The sequence below is a fragment of the Stegostoma tigrinum genome, chromosome 38 (genome assembly GCF_030684315.1).
Source record: "Stegostoma tigrinum isolate sSteTig4 chromosome 38, sSteTig4.hap1, whole genome shotgun sequence".
Lineage (NCBI taxonomy): Eukaryota > Metazoa > Chordata > Chondrichthyes > Orectolobiformes > Stegostomatidae > Stegostoma > Stegostoma tigrinum.
This window is the reverse complement of record NC_081391.1, coordinates 9,791,246-9,814,441: the sequence shown is the minus strand read 5'-3', so window position 1 is coordinate 9,814,441 and position 23,196 is coordinate 9,791,246. Positions and strand designations below refer to the sequence as shown.

At 44.7% G+C, this 23,196-nt stretch overlaps 1 protein-coding gene across 2 annotated transcripts in view; it reads left to right on the top strand.

Moving 5' to 3' along the window:
- The window catches only part of LOC125446944 (cytokine receptor common subunit beta-like), a 62,102-nt gene extending 39,304 nt beyond the window's left edge, over positions 1-22,798 (top strand). For both annotated transcript variants that reach the window (XM_048520952.2, XM_048520953.2), the window contains exons 8-14: positions 2,868-3,025; positions 5,373-5,509; positions 7,531-7,714; positions 10,575-10,659; positions 14,494-14,563; positions 17,020-17,132; positions 17,669-22,798. In XM_048520952.2, coding sequence (XP_048376909.1) covers positions 2,868-3,025; positions 5,373-5,509; positions 7,531-7,714; positions 10,575-10,659; positions 14,494-14,563; positions 17,020-17,132; positions 17,669-18,962 — 2,041 coding nt within the window. In that variant the 3' untranslated portion in view covers positions 18,963-22,798. The remainder of the gene's footprint in view (positions 1-2,867; positions 3,026-5,372; positions 5,510-7,530; positions 7,715-10,574; positions 10,660-14,493; positions 14,564-17,019; positions 17,133-17,668) is intronic.
- The last annotated feature ends 398 nt before the right edge of the window (positions 22,799-23,196 follow it).

Genomic DNA, 23,196 nt, shown 5'->3' with positions numbered 1-23,196 from the left:
GGTCACAGCTGTCACTGCAAATGTTTGTAGCTACATAGCCTAAATGGACAGAACAGAAAGATGTCCCAGCAATGTGTCCATTCATTAATGGATTGGTAAGTGCACTGACATTTATCTTTAGCATTTGTTAACAAATCTCATCTCAAAATTCCTTTCAGCATTGTGGAACAAATAATACCAATCATTGGACAGTCATTGTTTTTGACCTGAACTGAATTGAATTGACCTAATTGTCACATGTCCTCCAATGAAAAAGTCGCCACTCACAGCACTGTCTCAGGTACAAAGGTACCTAGGGACGTCTTTTTAGTCACAGGTTAGTTACAGGACAACATTGTAGCCCCATCAACATCTTCCAACTCGACAGTTTTTGTTTATTCTTTCATGGGATAAACTAACATTTAATCTTCCGCAGTTGCTGTCCAGAAAGATGCGTGCAAGGCAATTACCTGAAAGCTCTGAAATCCTTGTTTCATCATCTAGGCAGCACCTACACGGTTATTAGTTTTTTGGTGGCAGTTTCACAAAACTGCCCCTTTTCACCCCCTTTTCAGAGGCCAGGCTAATTACTGAGGATCCAGAGCCACATGTGAGCCCGACCAGAGCAGACAGCAAAATTTTCTCCGCTCCCCTGCTCATATTAATAGGTCAGATATATCTGCTTGCGATGGCCACTAATACTGAGTCTGGCTTTTGTTCCAGTTTTAATCATGCTTCCAAGATGGATTTGAAATCATATCCTTGCAAAGGGCCTAGCTAACGATTTCAAGAGTACTAGCCCAGTCACACAGCCTCCACATTACAATACAGATTAAAACAACTGTGTCTGTTTGTTTGATATGGGTGACCCTCACCAGGACTGGCATTTATTGCCCATCCCTAATTGCCCAGAGGGTAGTTAAGAGTCAACCATATTGCTGTGGGTCTGGAGTCACGTAGATCAAACCAGGTAAGGATGGTGATATCCTTCCTAAAAGTTGTGGCCGTCGAGTTATAGAGATGTACGGCATTGAAGCAGACCCTTCGGTCCAACTCGTCCATGCCAATTAATCTAGTGCCATTTGCCAGCATTTGGCCCATATCCCTCTAAACACTTCCTATTCATGTACCCATCCAGATGCCTTTTAAATGCTGTTATTGTACCAGCCTCCACCATTTCCTCTGGCAGCTCATTCCATATACACACCATCGTCTATGGGAAAGGTTTGCCCCTTATGTTCCTTTTAAGCTTCATTCTTACCTTAAACCTATGCCCCTCTAGTTTTAGATTCCCCCACCCTGGGGAAAAGACCTTGACTATTCACCCTATCCATGCCCCTCATGATTTTATAAACCTCTGTAAGGTCATCCCTCAGCCTCTGATACTCCAGGGAAAATAGTCCCAGCCTCTTCCCATAGCTCAAACCTCCAACCTCAGCAACATTCTTGTAAATCTTTGTGATCTAGATGTATTTTTGTAATGACAATTGTTACCATTAGGTTAATTTTTTTCCCCAACTCCAGACTTTATTGAATTCAAATCTAACCTGGTAGGGTTTGAACCCATGACTTTCAGAACATTACCTTAGTACTTGGCATTGGTGGTCGAGTCATATCACCATGACGACACAACCACCCCCACTAATTCTACTTTCCCTTATGATTACTTGAAGGAAGTAGATGGTCAGAAAACAGTAAATTTAGCACAGTCCAGGAACTGAAACTGTACACTTCTTGCTCTGTTCAATATATTTGGACTCAAACACGGGCCACAGTGTAAGTTTAATGAGTTAAACCTTATCTTTAAATCCTTCCTGAAATAACTCCACGGAGGCTGGTATCCTGTCACCACATCACCCTTTAATTACACATACAGAGTCCTTGCCACTGACCCAGTTAGCTCAGAGCCAGTCCTCAGAGTGAAGAGGACCAGATTAACAGCCCCAATCAGGGAACTAAGAGTCTGAGAGGTCCACCGGCTGACCTGTTACAGTCACTACACCAACCTTCCTCCGGCTCTCCCACGTTACAGAGTGACAGATCTGGCCACTCTCATCTCTGTGTCAGAGGGTCATAAGTTCATGTATTTCCCCAGGGTTTGAATACAAAATCGAAGCTGAAGATCTGTTGCACTGCTGAGGGAGTGTTGAAGTATCGAGTGTCCAGTTTTTTTTTGATTATCACTCTGAGAGACAGTCTGCCCACTGATATGAGACTTCTGAATGGGCCTCTCAAATTTCAAATCTCATATTGAACTCACTTCTTGTGCACCTTCTCTGCAGCTGTAACTTTGTATTCCTCACCCTGTGCAATCAATGACATCTGTTTGTACTGCATGCAAAACAAAACTTTCACTGACTTAGGTATGTGTGCCAACAATAAATCGAACCAAATCGCTAGTTGAAGAAAGGGCAAGCTTGACCACCACGCCCTTGGCAATGTTTATCCCTCAGTCACCTCTGAAACAGACTGTCTGGTCATGAACACATTACAGCTTGTGGTTTTGCAAATCAGCTGTAATGTTTTATGCAGTACACTAAAGTCTACACTTCAAAAGTACACTTCAACTCACAAAACAGGAGGTACTGAAGAAGCCCTCTGGGTTTGGCAGCATCTGTGGAGAGAGAGAGATGCAGAGTAAATATTCTGAGCCCAGTTCTAAAGAAGGGTCACGAGACTGAAAAGATTAATTGTGCTTTCTCCCCACAAACCTGCTCCAGCACCTTCTGTTTTTGTTTGTATCAGACCTCCAGGCATCCACAGTTTTACCTCAAGAGTCCTCCACTGGCTGCAAAGTGCTGAAAGGCGCTATACAAATGCAAGCTTTTTTGATTTTGCCACTGCGCGAGTCTGTCCGATCATGCTGACCAACCTTTCTTAATCTGCAGGACCAAGGAGTGTGAGAATCCAGGTATAATGCAGACGTTTAAACATCTCACCGTTCATCGCTGTAGCATTCCTGTGAATGAGCAGGAGGCCATGGATGACTATGAGGTGTTCCTGAAGATTGTCGAGCCATCAGTAGTATTTAAACCCTATATCAACAGTGAGTTCACTGTTTTAGTTTCACATTTACTGTGCAGTTCATTTGTCAGCATTTGTTCAGAAACTCCACTGAAAGCAGAGCCTGTCAGTTTCCTGGGGTAATAGAAGATGTCAAATCAGTTACAAAAACAGAAATTACTGGAAAGGCTCAGCAGGTCTGCCAGCATCTGTGGAGAGAAATCAAAGTTAATGTTTCAGGTTCTTGGAGTATTGCGTACAGTTCTGGTTACCGCATTATAAGAAGGATGTGGAAGCTTTGGAAAGGGTGCAGAGGAGATTTACGAGGATGTTGCCTGGTACGGAGAGAAGGTCTTACAAGGAAAGGCTGAGGGACTTGAGGCTGTTTTCATTAGAGAGAAGAAGGTTGAGAGGTGACTTAATTGAAACATATAAAATAATCAGAGGGTTAGATAGGGTGGATAGGGAGAGCCTTTTTCCTAGGATGGTGACGGCGAGCACGAGGGGGCATAGCTTTAAATTGAGGGGTGAAAGATATAGGACAGATGTCAGAGGTAGTTTCTTTACTCAGAGAGTAGTAAGGGAATGGAACGCTTCGCCTGCAACGGTAGTAGATTCGCCAACTTTAGGAACATTTAAGTCGTCATTGGACAAGCATATGGACGTACATGGAATAGTGTAGGTTAGATGGCCTTCAGATCGGTATGACAGGTCAGCACAACATCGAGGGCCGAAGGGCCTGTACTGTGCTGTAATGTTCTATGTTCTATGATCAGTGACCCTTCCTCAGAATTTCAGTCCCAAGTCAATATCCTGAATCCACCTGCATGTCTTCCCATGTATGACCCAAACTAAATTCCAGTGTTTTTTTTGTTCTTTGCTACATGCAGTTACATCCTTCTTCTTCTAAGATTTCAAAGGGATCTTGATCAATTGGGTCAATGGGCCGAGGAATACCAGATGCAGTTTAATTTGGATAAATGTGAGGTACTGCATTGGTAAAACAAACAAGAACTGGATTTCTATAGTTAATGGTAGGGCCCTGGGTAGAGTTGCAGATTAGAGAGACCTGGGAGTTCTGGTACATATTCCTTTGAAATTTGCATCACATGTAGACAGGGTGGTTAAGAAGGTGTTTAGCATGCTTACCTTCATTGGTCAGACCTTTGAGTCTAGGAGTTGGGATGTCATGTTGAGATTGTACACAAAGTTGGTGAGGCCTCTTCTGGAGTGCTGTGTGCAGTTCTTGTCTCCCTGTTATAGGAAGGACATTATTGAACTGCAGAGGGTTCCGAAGAAATTTTCCTGAAGTGGAGGATTTGAGATATAAAAATAGACTGGAAAGGCTGGGACTTTTTTCGCTAGACAATTGGAGATTTGAGGGGTGACCATATTGAGTTTTATAAAATTATAAAGGGCATAGATAAGGTGAATATCAAGGGCAATTTCCCTAGTGTGAGTTCAAAACTAGGGGACTATATTTTAAGGTTAGAAGATAAATGTTTTAAAAAGGACGTGGGAAGCAACTTTTTTGCACAGAGAATGGTTCATGAGTGGAATGAACTGCCAGAGAAAGTGATGTATGTGGGTACAGTTACAATGCTTAAAATACATTTGGATAAGTTAATGATTGGTAAGGTTTGGAGGGATATGGGCCAAGCGCGGGCAGGTGGGACTAGTTTAGTTTGGGATTATGGTCGACACAGACTGGTTGGACCAAAGGGTCTGTTCCCATGCTAAATAAGAACCAAAAGAACTGCGGATGCTGTAAATCAGGAACCAAAATAAAGTTGCTGGAAAAGCTCAGCAGGCCTGGGGGCATCTGTGGAGGAGAAAACAGAATTAACATTTTGGGTCCGGTGACCCTTCCACAGAGGAAGGGCCATTGGACCCAAAACGTTAGCTCTGTTTTCTCCTCCACCAATGCTGCCGACCTGCTGAGCTTTTCCAGCAACTTTATTTTGGCTTCTGTTTCCGTGCTGTATGACTCTTGGCGCCTTGGCTGACGGGAGAGGTTGAGAAGGAAGGCCCTTCATGGTGACCTCAACTGTTGCAGGGAATAACCCCATGCTGTTGACATCACTCTGCACTGCAAACCAGCTCTCCAGCCAACTGTGCTAACCAACCCTCTCTCAGAGTGTACAAGAAACGCATCAGCATCTCCGATAGGGCAGAAAGGGACAGCTCACTGCAAATGTTAACTCTACACTTAATTTCCACATTGAGGAACAGTGTTTGAGTCCAAATGATCCTATAATAGAAAGAGGAGTGTTGGAGAATATTGGGATGTTCTGTTTCTGGAATGTTAATATCCAGCACAGTTGTTCTGTTATAAATCAAAGTCTCAACATTTTGTGAAATCTTGTCTTTTTTATGTCTTTTGTTATTAGTAAAACCAAAGGCCCCTTTCAACTTGACCATAAAACAGCTTCCAGATGAGAGGTATCAATTGGACTGGCTCGCTCAGCAGGCTCAATTTAATTCCGAATATGAAATACATTACAAGAAGGCTGGAGATTCCTGGGAGGTCAGTTGAGATCGTACATCGGTGAAGGGGAGAGGTTTGCAGGACTGTTTACCTTGTGTGCCTGTGTCTCTGCTTCTGTGTGAGCTGGTCTTGAGCACGCTTGTTGATCGCTACAGAGACCAATAACCCTGCAAGCGAGGAAATCCCCACAAAGACGATAGAAAGAAAACCCATGGACAGGGATTTTGTTTCTTAAAACCTTGGAGGAAAAGCGGGAATGGAATATTGCATAATCAGCCACGATCGTATTGAATGGTTGTGCAGGCTCGAAGGGCCAAATGGCCTACTCCTGCTCCTGACTGCAATCAACATAACTCAAACATTAATTAATAGTTGAAGGATATTGCAAATATAAAGGCATATTGCACTCGAACTACACAAGATGCCTTACAAGCATTCCTTTTCGTTCCTATACAAATATAGGGCCACATGTAATCTCAGTCTTTCACAATAAGCCTTTGCTTTGTCCACAGTTTCTCACTTCCCACTCCAAGAGTTTCAGCCCTTGAGTTGTATTCACTAGCTTCCCTATTCCATCCAATGTCCCCAGACAGAGACAACATTGGTGAAGCGCACATCTATGACCCTTCTTTCGCTTGTGCCACCACAATCCTGAAGGCACAAAATCATTAGAGAGCCCTTCCTTCAACTCTGGTGGATTCGGCCAATACTGAAATCACAGCAATGAGAACTCGTCCAAATCACAGACCCTTACTCCTCTCCATGCATCTCTCTCTCTATCTGCTCTTTCCAACTGGTTATCACACACAGTAACAAGTCTCGGCTCCATTCGTAGCAGCCTGCTTCAACACCAGGATTTTTCATAGACTGCCAAAGTGTTTCATTTGGAGAGAATCTTATTTGTTCCCTCTTTACACAAGTACTCAGTGTATTCTAAGATGTCAAACTCAAAGACATTAGCTGAACCAAGTAGCCTTCCGCTTACCCAATGCTACTTTGCCGTTGGCAGACTAACTTCAAATTACATATACATTTCTTGGAATGCAATGATCTCATGATCAGGAAATTTCAGAATACTGTCCAGTCAATTTTGGTCTAAAAGGGACATTGTACAAGGGTAAAGAAAGGCTTTTGCCAGCACACATTTCACTACAAGTATGTACATCCCTGGGTATGTGTGAGAGCTGTCTGAATCATGAGTTTAAGTTAATAAATGAAGTGTATGGACGTGAAATCTTGTTGGTAATTGTAAAACCTGTGCTTATGTAAGATTGCCAATGGGAGATTTTTATGCAAAGTATGTGAGCACAACCATATTTATTTCCGTGAGGTTTGTGTGCATACTTTAGCGCTTGTGCACGTATGTCCATGAGTGCGTAAGGGGGTATTAGAAAGGGTACAAAGATGTTAAATGCCAGAACAGCATCTTTTCTGGTTTTGGAGGGAATAATTGGGTGGCAGTTTAAATGATAGAATCCCTACAGTGCAGCAAGAGACCATTTGGCCCAGTCAGCCTCGACTGACCTACTGAAGAGCATCCCACCAGATATACTTCCAACTTACCTCCATAAGCCCATATTAATCCATGGCTAATCCTCCTAGCCAGCACATCCCTGGACACTCTGGGGCAATTTGCCATAGCCAATCCATCTAACCGCACATCTTTGGACTGTGGGAGGAAGCCCACACAGACGCGGGGAAAATGTGCCATCTCCACACAGACAGTCACCCGAGGATGGAATCGAACCCGGGTCCCTGGCACTGTGAGGCAGCAGCGCTAACCACCGAGCCACCGTGCCACCCCAATTAAATAATTAACTACATAATTAGGCCAATTAAATTTCAAGGGTAATGACAAATGACCTGTAACTGAACTAAAGGCAAACAGTGATAGTAAGGACTGCAGATGCTAGAGATAACACAGGAACTCCAGACTGCGTTATTTTAAACATAAACAGTGCTGTTATTCCTCCATTTAATACATTGGTGATAAATTCAAACAGTGCTTCCAAACTAGAAAAAATTGCAACATGGAATAACACATCAATGTTTTCTGCCAGAATTTCAAAGTACTGAAAATTCCTCAAGACACCAAATCCTTCCAAATCCAAAAGAATTCATTGGAGGCATCCAGTCACTATGTTGTCAGAGTGAGAGCGAAGGTGAAATGTCGACAAGATCCCCATTCCTACTGTGGACCGTGGAGTGACTGGAGCAAAGAAGTTTCATTTAAAACAGAGCCTGGTATGTGGTCAAAATGCAACTGTACTCTCGTAGAGTTTCTCCTGGCACTGATTGTGTCAACAACAACAACAGCTGCTGCTTATTGGTAGGCCATCGGTCGTAGCTTCCAAACCCACGCTCTTTACCCACTTGAAGGGCAAGGGCGGCATAATGGCTCAGTGGTTAGCACTGCTGCCTCCTAGCACCAGGGTCCCAGGTACAATCCCACCGTCGGGCAACTGTCTGTATGGAGTTTGCACACTCTCCCCGTGCCTGTACAGGTTTCCTCCCACAATCCGAGGATGTGCATGTTGGGGGGAATAGCCATGTCAAATTGCCTGTAGTGTCTGGGCATGTGCAGCTTAGGAGGGTTAGCTATGGTTTATGGGGATCAGGTAAGGGTGTGGGTCAAGTTGGGATGCTCTTCAGAGGGTCAGTGTGGATTTGATGGGCTGAATGCCCTGATTCCACACTGTAGGGATCCTGTGATTCTTCCTTCACCATCAGCAAAAGATGTATGGCAAAGCCACCCACCGATACATTTTCCCATCAAGTTATTCACGAAACTGACATTTAGAAGATTTTGCTTATGGGATGAGGGCATCACTGGATAGACCAGCATTTATTGTCCATCCCTAATTGCCCAGAGGGAAGTTAAGACCTAACCACATTGCTGTGGGTTCAGAGTCACAAGTCTTCCCCAATTGGAGACCCAATTGACTTTGCAGCCATTGGGCAGCCACTTATTCCAGAGTTTGGTTGAATTCAAATATCACCTTTGGCCTGGGTGGGATTTGAATCCAAGCCTCCAGAGCATAAGTCTGTGGTTCTGGATTACTAGCCCAAAGACACAATACCACTCCCACGCTGTTGCTCGGTCAAACTCACACTCTGTCTCTAACAACGCTGGGTTCCTCTACCCCATGTGGGCTGCAAGGGTTCAAGAAGGCAGCTCACTACCACCTCCTCGAGGGCAACTAGGGACGGGCAATAAATGCTGGGTCCAGCGAGGGATGCTCACAGCCAGTGTGTGAATTTTTGAGAAAAGCACATCACAGGATCAGTATAAAGTAAAATATGGCTCTGAGCTACCAAAAGGGACAGTCGTCAGGTGATCAAAAGTTTGGACAAAGAGGTGGTTTTGAAGGAGGGCAAACTTTAAGGAGGAAAGTAAGTGCAAGAGGTGGCAGCAGGGGAATTCCAGAGCTTTGGACCCAGGCACAACCTTAACAATCAAACTTAGTGAGGGACAACTGGTAGAATTGGGGGAACGCCGAGATCTTGCAGGGCTGGGGAAGATCACAGATATAGGGAGGCACGAGTTCATGGAGGGATTTGAAAATGAGAATGAAAATTTAAAATCAAGGCATTATATGACCAGTGAGCGCAACAATGTTAGGGAGTGGAGTTTGGTGCAAGTTAAGACACAGGCAGCAACATTTTGGACAACCTCAAGTTTAATGTGGCTGAGCAGACAATGGTGCACAGGAATGGTCAAGTCTTGAGGTAACAAAAGCATATTGGTGAATGTTCTTCACATCAAAGTAAAACGGGCGGCACGGTGGCCCAGTGGTTAGCTCTGCAGCCTCACAGCGCAAGGGACCCAGGTTCGATTCCAGCCTCGGGTAACCATCTGTGTGGAGTTTGCACATTCTCCCTGTGTCTGCTTGGGTTTCCTCTGGGTGCTCTGGTTTCCTCCCACAGTGCAAGGATGTGCAGGCTGGGTGTGTCGGCCGTGCTAAATTGCCCATAGTGTTCAAGGGTGTGTGGGATAAAGGGGGATGGGTCTTGGTGGGATGCTGCAACGGGCAATGTGGACTTGTTGGGCCAAAGGGCCTGTTTCCACAATGTAGGGAACCTAATCTAATCTAAAACAAAACTTAATAAATTTCAAAGCCAGATTGGAGTAAGTCAGAAGCCACACCATACCAGGTTATAGTCCAACAGGTTTGTTTGAAATCACAAGCTTTCGGAGCGCTGCTCCCTCGTCAGGTGAAGTCTACATTAACTAGACAAAGGAGCAGCGCTCCAAAAGCTTGTGATTTCAAATAAACCTGTTGGACTATAACCTGGCATTGTGTGGCTTCTGACTTTGTCCACCCCAGTCCAACACCAGCACCTCCACATCACAGATTTGAGTAACACAGAGATCTCAGAAGTTTGAAGAAGTTACAAAGATAAAGAGGGGTGAGACTTGGGAGGGATGCAAGTTCTCAGTTGGAAAGGTTGGTGGACTTGGAACCAACAGACATCAGTGAGCAAGGTATGAACAAGCAGTGAACAGTACTCTGGCGTCATTTATATACCAAGTAGTAGACTCTAAACAGATGGTGAAACTAATTTGCCAGAAGTTAAACCAGTCTTTCCCTACCTCTCATGCAAAAGCACCACAATACCATTCCAATGAAAGGAGATTCCCACTTAGAGCTATAAACTTTGCTATTGTATGGTGGAGGCACAGTTAATCTGCATGTTTTATTTTATGTTTCTAATTTATTACTGTGATTTGTACTTTTGAAATTGTATAATGCTGGAATTTTTAATACTTCATTTTTTCTAATTATTTTCCCGAAGAAATTGTCCTCAAGAATCTGTACCTAGGTACCTATGTACCTAAGATGGTGCTGTAAGTGGTGACTTGTCAACTTTTCACTGTACTCAGATGAGTACGTGAGACAATAAAGCTAATTCGATTCAAATTGATCATCATCATGTCGACTATGTGGCTTAAAACACAGACCAGTAACACTGATCGTATAATCAATGGGCCAGTCAGCACAGTGAGGATCACACCATAGTGTAACACTCTTACAAATCATTAAAATAAAAATCTAATTAACAATTCTTGCAATGCCTTTTCTTTTGTTTATTTTTCACTTAGATAACAAGATAATCATCATCGCGGCAGTTATAATTCTGATGGTTTTAACCCTTTTTGTTCGTCCCTTCTTCTGCCTGATACAAAGGTAAAATATCTTGTTCATTTGTTTTTTATTAACAGTCTGAATCTATTCAGGTAGATTGCTGGCTGATAGCCAGTAGATCTGTGGGATTTTACCCATGAAACCCATGCTTTTGTTCTGTGAGCATCATGGACTAATTTTGATGTTCCATGAACATGTTTGTAAGTATCTATTGAGATGCAGCACGGAGGCCCACTGGTTAGCACTGCCATCTCACAGCACCAGGGACCCAGGTTCCATTCGACCCTCAGGCAACTGTCTGTGTGGAGTTTGCAAATTCTCCCCGTGTCTGCGTGGGTTTCCTCTGAGTGCTCCAGTTTTTTTCCCACAGTCTAAAGATGTGCAGGCTAGATGGATTAGCCGTGCTACATTGCCCATAATGTCCATGGATGTGCAGACGAGGTGGGTTAACCATAGGAAAACGCAGGGTTGCAGGGATGAATTGGGTTGAATGGGATGCTCTTTGGAGGGTCAGTGTGGACTTGATGGACTGAATGGCCTGCTTCCACACTGAGTGGATTCTACAAGGTGGTAGCATTGATAATGAAAGCTTTTAAATGGAAACAATTGAAAGATGAGTCTTCAGGATTTCATGCCCTCCACTTTCCTCTGCCCCCGTCTCATTCTGATCTCCTCATTCCCTCCTTCCCTCTCTCTTCTCAGCCTTATTTTCCCTTCAATGCATCAATGCTATTCACTTCCATTGTTCCATGAGGTAGCGGGTTCCACCTTAGGGACATAGGAGCAATGAAGCAGAAGTAGGCCATTCAGCCCCCTTCATCCTCGATCATCTACCTCACTACCATATTCACACACCACCTCCATCCACCTTGATATCACCAGTAACTGGGAATCAGTGGAGGTCTGTCCTGAATTCAATCAATGACTCAACCTCCAACATGGTCAACATCCTCTAAGTGAAGTGGTACGGTGGCCCAGTGGTTAGCACTGCTGCCTCACAGCGCCAGGGACCCAGATTTGATCCCAGCTCCCGGCAACTGTCTGTGTGGAGTTTGCTCTGACCTCCTCCCACAGTCCAAAGATATGCAGGTTAGATGAATTGGCCATGCGAAATGATCCATAGTGTCCAGGTATGTATAGATTCGATGGGTTATAGGGGGTGGGGTGCTTTTTGGGTCGGTGTGGACTTGTTGGGCCAAAGGGCCTGTTTCCACACTGTAGCGAACCTATGAGTAACTTCCCTCAGCTCCATCCTAAATGGCTCACTTTTCTTCAAATACGATACCCCTTTCCCCACTTCCAGGCTTCACAACAACAGGAAACCACATTGTTTTTTTTTAAACATATTCTTATTTTTATAAATAAACCATCCAAGGTCCTTATTTAGACTCCAGCTGGCGTATCCTCTGCTCCATATGTTTGAGCACTCGGTTAGAATCTGTCAGGGAAACCAACTTCTTAACCAGGGAACTCCTCAGCCCCATGATGGGACAAGCATGTCTGGTGGTCGAAGCGTTTTCTGCGTCCCTGCTGCTCACATTCCGTGGTAACTCAAATCTGAGCTCACAGCTCCACTAAGGAATTCAGGGCAAAGCCTTTTCACCAGAGAGTGAGAGAGAATGCTTACCAGACTGATCCCTGTGCTGGTGAGGCTGTCCTTTGAGGAGAGAGAGAGTAGTCCTGTACTCCCTGGAGTTTAAATGAATACAAGGCAATTTCACAGGAACTTACATCCTGTCTATTCCCTTCAAGAATTTTGTCAGCAGGAAAGGATGTTTGCCTTCCCAGTGTGGGTCTTGAACCAGGGGCCACAGTCTTGAAATGAAAGGTGAGCCATTCTGATCTGAGATGAAGGGGAACTTCTTAGAAGGTGGTGACTTCTTGGGATTCTTACTGACTTGATGACTATGAGGACTGATATGTGGCAAGTAACATTTATGGCCACACAAACGCCAGGCAGTGACCATCTCCAATAAGAAACAGTCCAACCACCTCCCCTTCAATTGTGTGACCATCACTGAATTCCTAGACAATCAACACCCAGGGTATTGCCAGAAACTCACTGGATACACCATATAAATACAGAGCAAAGCAGAGGTTAGGAATACTGCGGTGAGTAACTCACCTCCTGACTCCCCAAAGCCTGTCCACCATCTAAAATGCATAAGTCAGGAGTGTGATGGAATACTCCCCACTTGCCTGGATGGGTGCAGCTCGAACAACACTCAAGAAGCTTGACACCATCCAGCACAAAGCAGGCTGCTCGATTGGCACCACATCCAGAAGCACCCACTCCCTCCACCACTGACACTCAGTAGCAGCACTGTGTACCATCTACAAGATGCACTGCAGAAATTCACTAAAGCTCCTCAGACAGCACCTTCCAAACCCATGACCACTTCCATCTTGAACGACTAGGGCAACAGATACATTAGTACGCCACCCCCTGCAAATTCCCCTCCAAGCCACTCACCATTCTGCCTTGGAAATATATCACTGTTCCTTCAGTTTCACTGGGTCAAAGTCCTGGAATACCCTCCCTAATAGTATTGTGGGTCAACCCACCCCATATGGACTTCAGTGGTTCAAGAAGGCAGCTCACTGTCACCTTGTCAAGGGGCAACCAGGGACAGGCAATAAATACTGGCCCAGCCAGTGATGCCCATGTCTCACAAATGGATAAAAAAGAATATTCATACAAACATCAATTGACCCTGGTACAAATAATGTCCAAGGTTATACTGAGAAATGTCAACTCAGTAAAGGATCAGCCATGATCTAGGATGGGAAAGCAGCCTGAAGGGGCTGAGTGGCCCACTCCAGCTTCGATGTTCGTATGTGACTAACGTGAAGCCTTAGTAGAGGAGCAATGGACAGCATTGATTCTGTCGGAGGGTTGAGAGCCTTTGGCGTTCCCCGCCTCAAAAGGCAGTCAATGCAAAATGTTTAAATCTTTCTAAGGCAGAGATTCTTTATGACCAAGGAGACGAAAGGTTATTTGGAGTGTGCAGGAATGTAGACGTTGATAAACATCTACTCACCTATGGTATCCAGGGATACAGGATACTGTGGGAAACTAATGGGGAGGTGGATGAACAGCCATGTTCTTGAAAGGCAAAGCAGGCTGAAGGGCTGAATGGCCAACTCCAGTTATAGAGTCATAGAGTCACACAGCTCAGAAATAGACCCTTTAGCCAAACCAGCCTGCGCCGACCATGTTCCCAAACTAAACTAGCCCCACCTGCCTGCGCTTGGCCCATATCCCTCCAAACATTTCTTATTCATGGACTTATCCAAATGTCTTTTAAACATTGTAACTGTACCCAATGTGTTCATTCCACACATGAGCCACTCTCTGTGTAAATAAAAATTGCCACCATGTTTTTTCTAATTCTTTATCCTCTCAGCATAAAGATACACTTACTATTATTTAAATTCCCCACCCTAGGAAAAAGACACCTGCCATTCAACCTAACTATATCCCTGGAAGATTTTATAAACTCTCAACCTCCTACACGCCAATGAAAAAATTCCCAGCCTATACAGCCTCTCCTTAAAAATTCCTATGTTCCTACATTTTAATGTGCAACACATTACCTCATAGAACAGTAGAGATTAAGAACATCTACACATAGATGGGAAAACTGGATAAGTGTCTGAGGAGAAAGAAATATAAAGGTAGGAGCGAGGTCATATCAGCTGCTTGAGGTAATGTGGGCTATTGAGAGACTTGTGTGAGGTGTAACTACTGATGTAGAGACATTGTGTCACGTGGCCTGAACGTTATTCAATGCAATTATCTGTAAAACGTTGATACCTCCACTCTTTGTAATTCAGTAACAATGATTGTATGCTTGTTTGTTCAACATGTTAAAGAAAAAAGAAGTCCTGGTTGGAGAGTATCCCTGACCCAGCAAAGAGCAAGCTTTTCCTGAAACAGAACCAGGTAACAGCGCTTCACTAGAAAGTAAAATTCTGCAGATGCTGGAGATCCATCCATGAGCTAGAATGAGAGAGCAGGCTGAAGCTCCTCTGTGGGCCATTCAGAGCACAGGAAGTGTTGGAGAAACTCAGCAGGTCCAGTACAGCTGGAGACAGAGTTAATGTTTCAAGTCACCAATTTAGCGATATCTGGTCAGCATGGACGAGTTGGATCAAAGGGTCTATCTCCGCCTATACATCTCTCTGTCTCACTGACTCTAAGTCTAGTGGTCTCCTTCCAAACTGGAGATGTTCTGGACATGTCTGAAGGAGAATAGTATTGGAGTGGAAATGTTACTTGTTTCCCTCTCTGCAAATGCTGACAGACAGATATTATTTCATTGTTATAGTGTGTCCACTACTGTTTATTTTTAATATTGACTCATGGAACATGGGCGTTGCTGGGTGGCCAGCATTTATTGACCATCCCTAGCTGCCCTTGAACTGAGTGCCTTGCTAAGCCCTTTAGGGGGACAATTACGAGTCAATTATATTGATAACACAGCACAGAGCTGGAGGAACGCAGCAGGCCAGGCAGCATCAGAGGAGAAGAAGGGTCAATGTTTTGGGTCGCGATCCTTCTTCAGATTTCGGAAGAAGGGTCCCAACCCAAAACATCAGCTTTCCTGCTCCTCTGATGCTGCCTGGCCTGCTGTGTTCCTCCAGCTCCATGCCGTGCTATCTTTAACTCCAGCATCAGCAGTTCTTACTATCTCTCGACTATATTGATGTTGGTCTGGAGCCCCATGTAGGCTTGACCAGGTGAGAGTAACAAATTTCTCTCCTTAAAGGGCATTAGCAAGCCAGATGGTTTTTCCCACAATCGTCAGTAGTTTTGAGGTCATAAGTAGATTCTTAATTCCATATTTTTATTATTGAATTCTAATTCCATCATCTGCCTAGGCGGGATTCAAACCCAGGTTCCCAGTCTGGACATAGTCTGGTGTTAATGCCATTCAGCCATTTATGATGTGAAGATACAAGCTATGATCTCTGACAGTCACAGCCTGTATCTGCTCGTTGAACCTGACTTGTCTCAGTCATTTAAAAGCTCTGACACCCTACTCATTCGTCTGGTACATCTTTGAGTTTTGTACAGTCGATGCTTAGATTACGTAACCTAATGATTATATGGAAACATTTCAATTTAAATCCTGGAGTTAAAATCAGTGGTAATAGTTCAATCTCCCTGTGGCAGATGGGGAATTTCTTTTGGTTAAGTAATCTAAAACACCCTGGACCCCCTAATAGTGACAGTGAAGCTACCAGATTGTCGTGGAAATTCATTTGTTTCACAAGTGTCCTTTTACAGAAGGAAATTTGCCATCCTTATGGAGTTTGCCTTACATTGATCGTGAGGTCCATGGCAATGGAGATGATTGGTAAATACTCAATGGAGCGGGTGTCAGGGCCTCCATGTGATGGCTTCAAGAAAGCGGGCCACCTGCTCCTTTGAAGGGAGGTTAAGTATGGGCAATACAAGTTGCCCGTGTCAGTGATAGCCACAATCCATGAACAAATGAATCAAAATCAATATTCCCTATCCCAAACCTTTTTTCATGCGTTCATGGGATGTCAGTGTCACTAGCCAGGCCAGGCCAACATTTATTGTACGTCCCTCATTGTCCAAAAATCAGCCACCTTGCTATATAGACAAGACCGGGTACGGATGGCAGATTTCTCTCCCTAAGGGATACCAGGGAATCAGACGGGGGTTTTCCTTGAATTCAGATGTTAGTACCTGCCACAGTGTGGATTTGAATCCATGCCCCCGGAACATTATCCTGGGGCTGCTGGGTTGCTCACTGAGTGACATTGACACTAAACCATCTCCCCAGCAGTAGCACCATGAAGACCAATTATATTGTTCTAAATGCGATCAACGGACTTACTCATCAAATCAAGAAACACCACTAGATTTTGAAGGATCTAACTTGCTCAGGAACACTGTGATTTACTATCCATGCCACGTCCTGTTGGCAGACACCCTGGGGCACATTGGCCGCTCAGTCAGTGGGGGACCCATTTCTTTGAATTCTCTGATGGGTTGTATTTGTTATCTATTCAAATTGCTCTGAACTCATCGGCCTACAAGCTATGTCAGAGGGCAGTTCAGAGCCAACCACATCACTGTGGGAGTGCAGTCAGATATTGGCCAGACCGGGTAAGGATGGCTGACTTCTTTCCCAAAAGGGAACTAGTAAACTGGATGGATATTTAATGACAATTGATGATAGCTACATGGCCATTGAGAACAGCTTTCAACTTCTAGGCTTTAAATTTGACCAGCACCCAGAGTGAGATTTAGGCCCATGATCCCTCAGAGTATTAGCCTGCGTTGCTGGATTATTGGGACTGTGAGAAAGCCCATGCACTACCGCCACCCTGTGTTGATTTGTATCTGCTTCTTTTTCCTTCTAGACAGGGATTCTTGGATATTTGGTCCCCGTGGGGACTGTTACTCTGGAAGAAGGCAATATCTGCCAAGTGGTGCCTGATGGAACAGGGGAGACATCTCCTCAGGTCATTTCTAAGTAAGCCCTCTTATTTCATTCAGGATCCTGCTATCGTTTTGTGTTGATTCAGTCACTGGGACTTAGTACAAGAGGCAGATACACCACTCACACTGTCTTCTCCCCACTAAGACACCATTCTGAATGAGCCAGTGTGGCTAGCAGGGTAAATAGACTGATACTTGCTGTAGATCTCTCCTCCATGCAGGATGATGGGAATGAATCTTGGTGTGCCAAGACACCTCACTGTCACAATCTCCTCTGCTATTCTTCTCAATCTATCACACTCAGCTTGGTGTACAGGGGTCAGTTTGAATGTCTGTAGATAACAGTAAACTGGGAAGATTTGTAAATATGGTGGAGGGCATTGTGGGATCACCGAAAGGACACTGACAAGTTGGTGGAGTGGGTGAGTAGGTGTCACATAAGGTTCGATGCAGAAAAGTGAGAGGTGAAGTACTTTGAATGCAGGCTGACTGTAGCTAAGTCTCAGAAATGAATGAGGATTAACAGTGTAGGAGCTTGCCTTGTGACCTTTTAATTTGTTCCTATAACAGGGAGGAAGCCACATCTCTCCAGATAGAAAAGGAGAAAGCCAGCTCGTCCCCTCTGCTGACTCGAAGCCAAGATGCTCTCGAACAGTTGTACCCTGCTGTTGGAGCGAACCCATCTTCTCAGGACGGTTTCTCTAATTTCCCGATGTTTCCGAGTGAGCTATCTGATTACAACGGCCCATATTTGTTCAATTACCAAGCTATAGCTTCTGGGTCTGAGTTCTGTTCGGAATTTAATCATGGGTGTGAGAAACGTTTCGAATGTGTAACAGGGCCCCCCGGATATGTGAAACTTCCTGGGGAAAGCCTACATTTGGTCCAGGCAAATGATGGACCGACACCGCCTGTGCCAAGTTCTGCTTACGTCCTCAACGCCCCACAACCCAGCCCGGATGTGCCGGACCCAGCTGGTTGTCACATTGGCACTGGCAATGCCATGGATGCTACTTTGAGCCAACTGGCGTCGGAGCAACAGCCCTCCCTTTCCAGTTATGTCCTGTGCCCCCCAGTGTCAGGCTCCAGCCCGACGTTTCCGAGAGAGGCACACTCCGGCTACGTCCGCGAAAACGATGCGGGCCAATCCACTTCAAGCCAGGCCCATCCGTGGGTGGATGTGATGGCGTACCCACCAGCCAGCCAGCGGCTGACAGGTCCCGATGGGGAGTTAGAGACGCGGTGCTTTATTCCGACGGCGGGCGATGAAAGCACGCAGGGATGGCGCAGCCACACCGACGGCTCCCAGGAAACTCAGTCGGTCACACCTCAGCAACCACCCAACAATGTTAACTATGTGTGTATTCCGCCCAGCGATCTCTCAGGACCCTCGCACGTCCCTCCTGAGCAGGCCTTATTGAGTGCAGATGGAAACACAAGTCTGTCGAGTGACCATCAACAGGCTGTAGACTTTACTTGGACAACGGCCATTAATAACGGCGTAGATTTTAATTACCCTCCAGAGCATCAAGTAGACTCCCAGAAATCTCCATCCAAAGAGGACACACAGTTGCTTACTAACATGCAGAATGATACTCCTGTAGTAATCCTCTACCAACAAGGAGGCAAACCACTAATCCTCAAGCAAATTGGAGATTATTGCTTCATTCCAGGATCCCGTCCTGCCAATCCAAAAGAACCCATCAAATGCCACCCAGCAACGGATACTGAACCAGCTAAAGAAGCTTCTGTTTGGCATGAGGGTTTCAATGTGATGCCTTGTATGACAAGTAACAAGGTAGCTCCACCTCAGAATACTCCTCCATGCTTCTTCGAAAACCATCTTAAGGAAACAATTGCGTAGCATTTACTCATCAAAAGAGAAGCTGGAACAATTTCTGGCTGTTGATAGCCAACTGCCAGAGCTAGTTGTCTCACCGAACCAGCACAAGCTGAATGGCCTCTTCCTGTGCTGGATCATTCCACCATTGTCAGATGCTGACTCTATTTGACCTCGGCAAAGCATCCAGCTAATGGTCAGGCATCTTGCATTTCTTCATCTTCCTTCTTCTGGTAGCTCTGATCAGGAAAAGCATATGGACGTACATGGAATAGTGTAGGTTAGATGGGCTTAAGATCGGTATGACAGGTCGGCACAACATCGAGGGCCGAAGGGCCTGTACTGTGCTGAATGTTCTATGTTCTATGTTCTATGAAAAGCCCTGACCACCACACTAACCTCCCCGATTGTTAGCCAGGCTATGGGCCAGCTCACGTGTGATAATTTCTGACACTCTGCTGGCGATTAAAAACCGAACGTTTACATTTTACATGCTTATGTGAACCTTTTCTGAATTTCACCTCTTAACAACTTCGTTGTGACCGAAAATTGCATTGACTACCAACTGGAAGTCAAGGAATTGATGCCCATGCTCAGCAGTGAATGAGCGCGTATTCTGATGATGCTGTTAAATTGTTACTGCCTCTAAAGCCTTCATGTGTCTGAGAGGACTGTTTGCCAATCAAGGGCATATCTTCGATTTTCAATGCCCACCCCGTTCTTAGACAGTGGTGAGAAGAGAGGCCGTGGGGGAATGGAGATGGTTGGCAAAGTTTTCCCTTCCAAGCTGAATTGACAGAGGCAACAAGGAAATGACAAATCAGCCGAAATAAAGAAGTCGATGGATCTATACAGGATGCAATCTCCTCCAAAAAAATCTAAAAGAAATTATTTACATAGCAACTTTTGTGACATCGGAGTGCCCTAGAGCATTTTGCAATCAGTCGAGCCCTTTATGACGTGTGGCCCTCAGTGTATCATAAGGTCAGTTGGCTGGACAATGGTGGAATGATGCCAATCAATTCCCGCAGACGCTGAGGTCACCACGAAGGCTATGCCATCTCCAGATTGCCACATGCCAACAGAATGGCAACCCTCAGGTTAAACTCGCCACCAGCCATCTCTCTCTCTCTCTCTGTCTCTCTCTCTCTCTCTCTCTTTCTCTCTCTCTCACATGAGAGAGCTGCCTTTGGTCATTGTAAGCATTCCCAGCAGGAAACACAGCAGTTAATCTCTACACAATTAAACTCTTTCAAGCAGCAGTGTGATAGCACTGAGATCAACCTGCTTTTAATGCTGAGGGGCAAATATTGGCCAAGCCGCCAGAAAACACTTCCTGAAAATAATGCCAAGTGACCTTTCCCATCTATCCAAGAGGCTAAAAGATGGGATGTCTAAACAGTGTATTTTTTTTTCTGCTCCTGTGTCAAACAGCGATTGTCAGTTTCAGGACTTCTGTTCTGAAGTGAGAGTTTTTAGCACAACCAAGATACAGGGCAACGCAATGGTTCCACAAAGGAATTTGAAACAGTTTGAAGTGATGAGGTCCCAGTTTTTGGTGGACAGCACACTATTGATAACTAAGGAGGAAGCATTTCTAATTGGACAGGACAGCAGCCCAAATGCTATGTTCTGGAACACAGTTTCTGACAAGATGTGGGCAGCATCAGTCACATTCCTAAAGGGAATTGGATAAATATGTAAAAGGGGAAAGATTTTTCAGGATTGAAAGGAGAGGAAGCAAGGGAGTTGGAAGTGCTTATTCTTTTGTGGGAAGGGAGCACCACTGGCAAGATTCGTTGCCCATTTCCTGATATCCCCTGAACTACAGGCAGTCAGGAGTCAAAGAAACATAAAATCTAAAAGCAGCAGTAGGCTATTCGGCCCTTCGAGCATGCTGCACTAATCAATAGGATCATGGCTGAACCTCTATCCCAATGATATATTCCTTTTTTCTCCCAATAGCCATCACTCTCTTTAACATCAATGGAATCAAAGAATCAATGTCACTGCTGTGAGTCTGGAGTCATGTGTAGGCCAGACCAGCTAATGGTGGCAGATTTCTGTCCCTGAAGGACATCAGTGGAACAGTTGGGTCTTTATGACAATTTATGATTGTTACTGTTACTGAGGCTCGCACTTTGCTGCAGATTTATTAATCGGATGTGAATCTCATGACTTTGGTTAGACTTTCCCACTGACTCATTTGTGTAAGTCGTAAAGTTTGCACCGTACATATCTTTAGTGTGGAACCTTCATTTCTATGTATTATTGGGCACGGTTAAATGAGATGCTTACTTAAAGATTTCTGATGTGTTGAATGGTTTCATGCAGCTTTAAGGGGTAATAAAAAACATAGGCATGAACTGAGGTTGATTTCTGAATAATTCTTTTATTTGGGTTTCAGTCAGCCTGGCATTAGCCACAAAAGGAAGTGATACGACAGCAGTGAACTCTGGGCATTGGCTGAAAATAAAGGATAGATATGTAAGCTGGTCTTGCGAGGACTTGCCTAGAAGCCATTATGTATTTGGTCAAGAATTGTAAATAAAAGGTATGAGTTAAAGTTATCTTGTTGCGTGAGATCATGGCTGATGTGAGAATCTTCAAATCCAATTTCCTGCCTTTTACCCACAATCCTGGAATCATTTAGTGATTAAAAATGTTCTCTCTCAGCCTTGAATATACTTATCAGCCCTCTGTGGTAAAGAATTCCACAGATTCATTACCTTCTGAGAGAAGAAATTTCTCCTCATCTCCCACTTAAATGAGTGACAGCGCACTATGAGTTTATGCCGTCTATTCCTAGACACTCTGGCATAATTTGAGGTCAACATTACCTACAAAGAGGGTGTGGCAATCAAACTCTTGCCAGAGGACTTTTTTTCATGAGTTAGGTACAGCACTTGTCAAATGGATTAAAAACCAAAAGAACTGCGGATGCTGGAAACCTGAAACAAAAACAGAAATTGCTGGAAAAACTCAGCAGGTCTGGCAGCATCCGTGGAGAGAAATCAGAGTCGATCGTAGCTAGGTAAAGGTTTGTAATTTTACAACAGAAGGGTTGGAGGGGAGGGCTGGGGTTAAGTGAGCGATAGGTGGAAACAGAATCCAAAGAGAGAGAAAAACAGTTGGAGAGACAAAGGTCAGTCTCCATCTTCATAGAATTCCCTACAGTGTGGAAGCAGGCCCTTTGGCCCAACAAGTCTACACTGACCCTCAGAGCATCACATTCCCCTATAACCCACTCGATCTACACATCCCTGAACACTGTCGGAAATTTGCCATGACCAATCCACCCATCTCTGGACTGTGGGAGGAAAACAGAGCACCCGGAGGAAACCCACGCAGACACGGGGAGAATGTGCAAACTCTCAAAGGTGGGATCGAACCCAGGTCCTTGGTGCCATGAGGCAGTAGTGCTAACTGTTGAGCCACCATGCTGCTCTGGGAGCTTGCCAAATGGATGCTGGCTAAAAGGAGGGTCTTGTCACAGAAGTTAGGAATTGGTAGTGGATGTTTGATTGGGGCATTAACAGTCAATGGGTAACCGTCATTATTACAGATCACTGTCATAACCAGGTAGAGGAATGAGATCAGTGACAGAATCCACGAGAAGGCTGAAGGCAGTTGTAGAGGGAGTGAGGGATAAAAAATACACATTCAGCTCAATGTTGTCACGACAGCAGTTCAGGTAGGCTGCAAAGTTAGAGGTGACATCTTAAAACTGCAGAATTTGTTGCGCTTTGGGGTTCTCTTAGTTTAGCTAAAACATCACGAGACTAGAGACAAGCTTGAAGGAATCAAGACTCCGGTGACCCAGGGGTTGACAAAGGGCAGACCATCACACATTGAACATCCTGTACCATGGCTGAACTCGTGTAATTTTAGTTACTAATCATTGCTGTTAATAAATACTGGTGGTTTGCATTCTTAATGAATGATGGTGCTTTTGTGTCAGTTAAGATATTTGTCAACGAACATTTTCCATCTGGCGTTGAGTATGGAGTCGAAAGGCCAACATTGTGGAAATCGTCAGCAATGTAGCTACAGTGCTTTAGTGGGGAAGGAATGGGGATGATTAAAGAGTTGGGTACAGGGTTAGGTGTCTCAATAATCTAACAACATCTACTGAGCACAGAGCGTAAACAGCTCAGTCATGATAAGATCCCACAGGACTGAGGTCGGATGGAGAAATTCACTAGTGAAACCTTGCTTTCCTCTGCTCTGTATCTCGTACCTGTTCCCATTTTACACT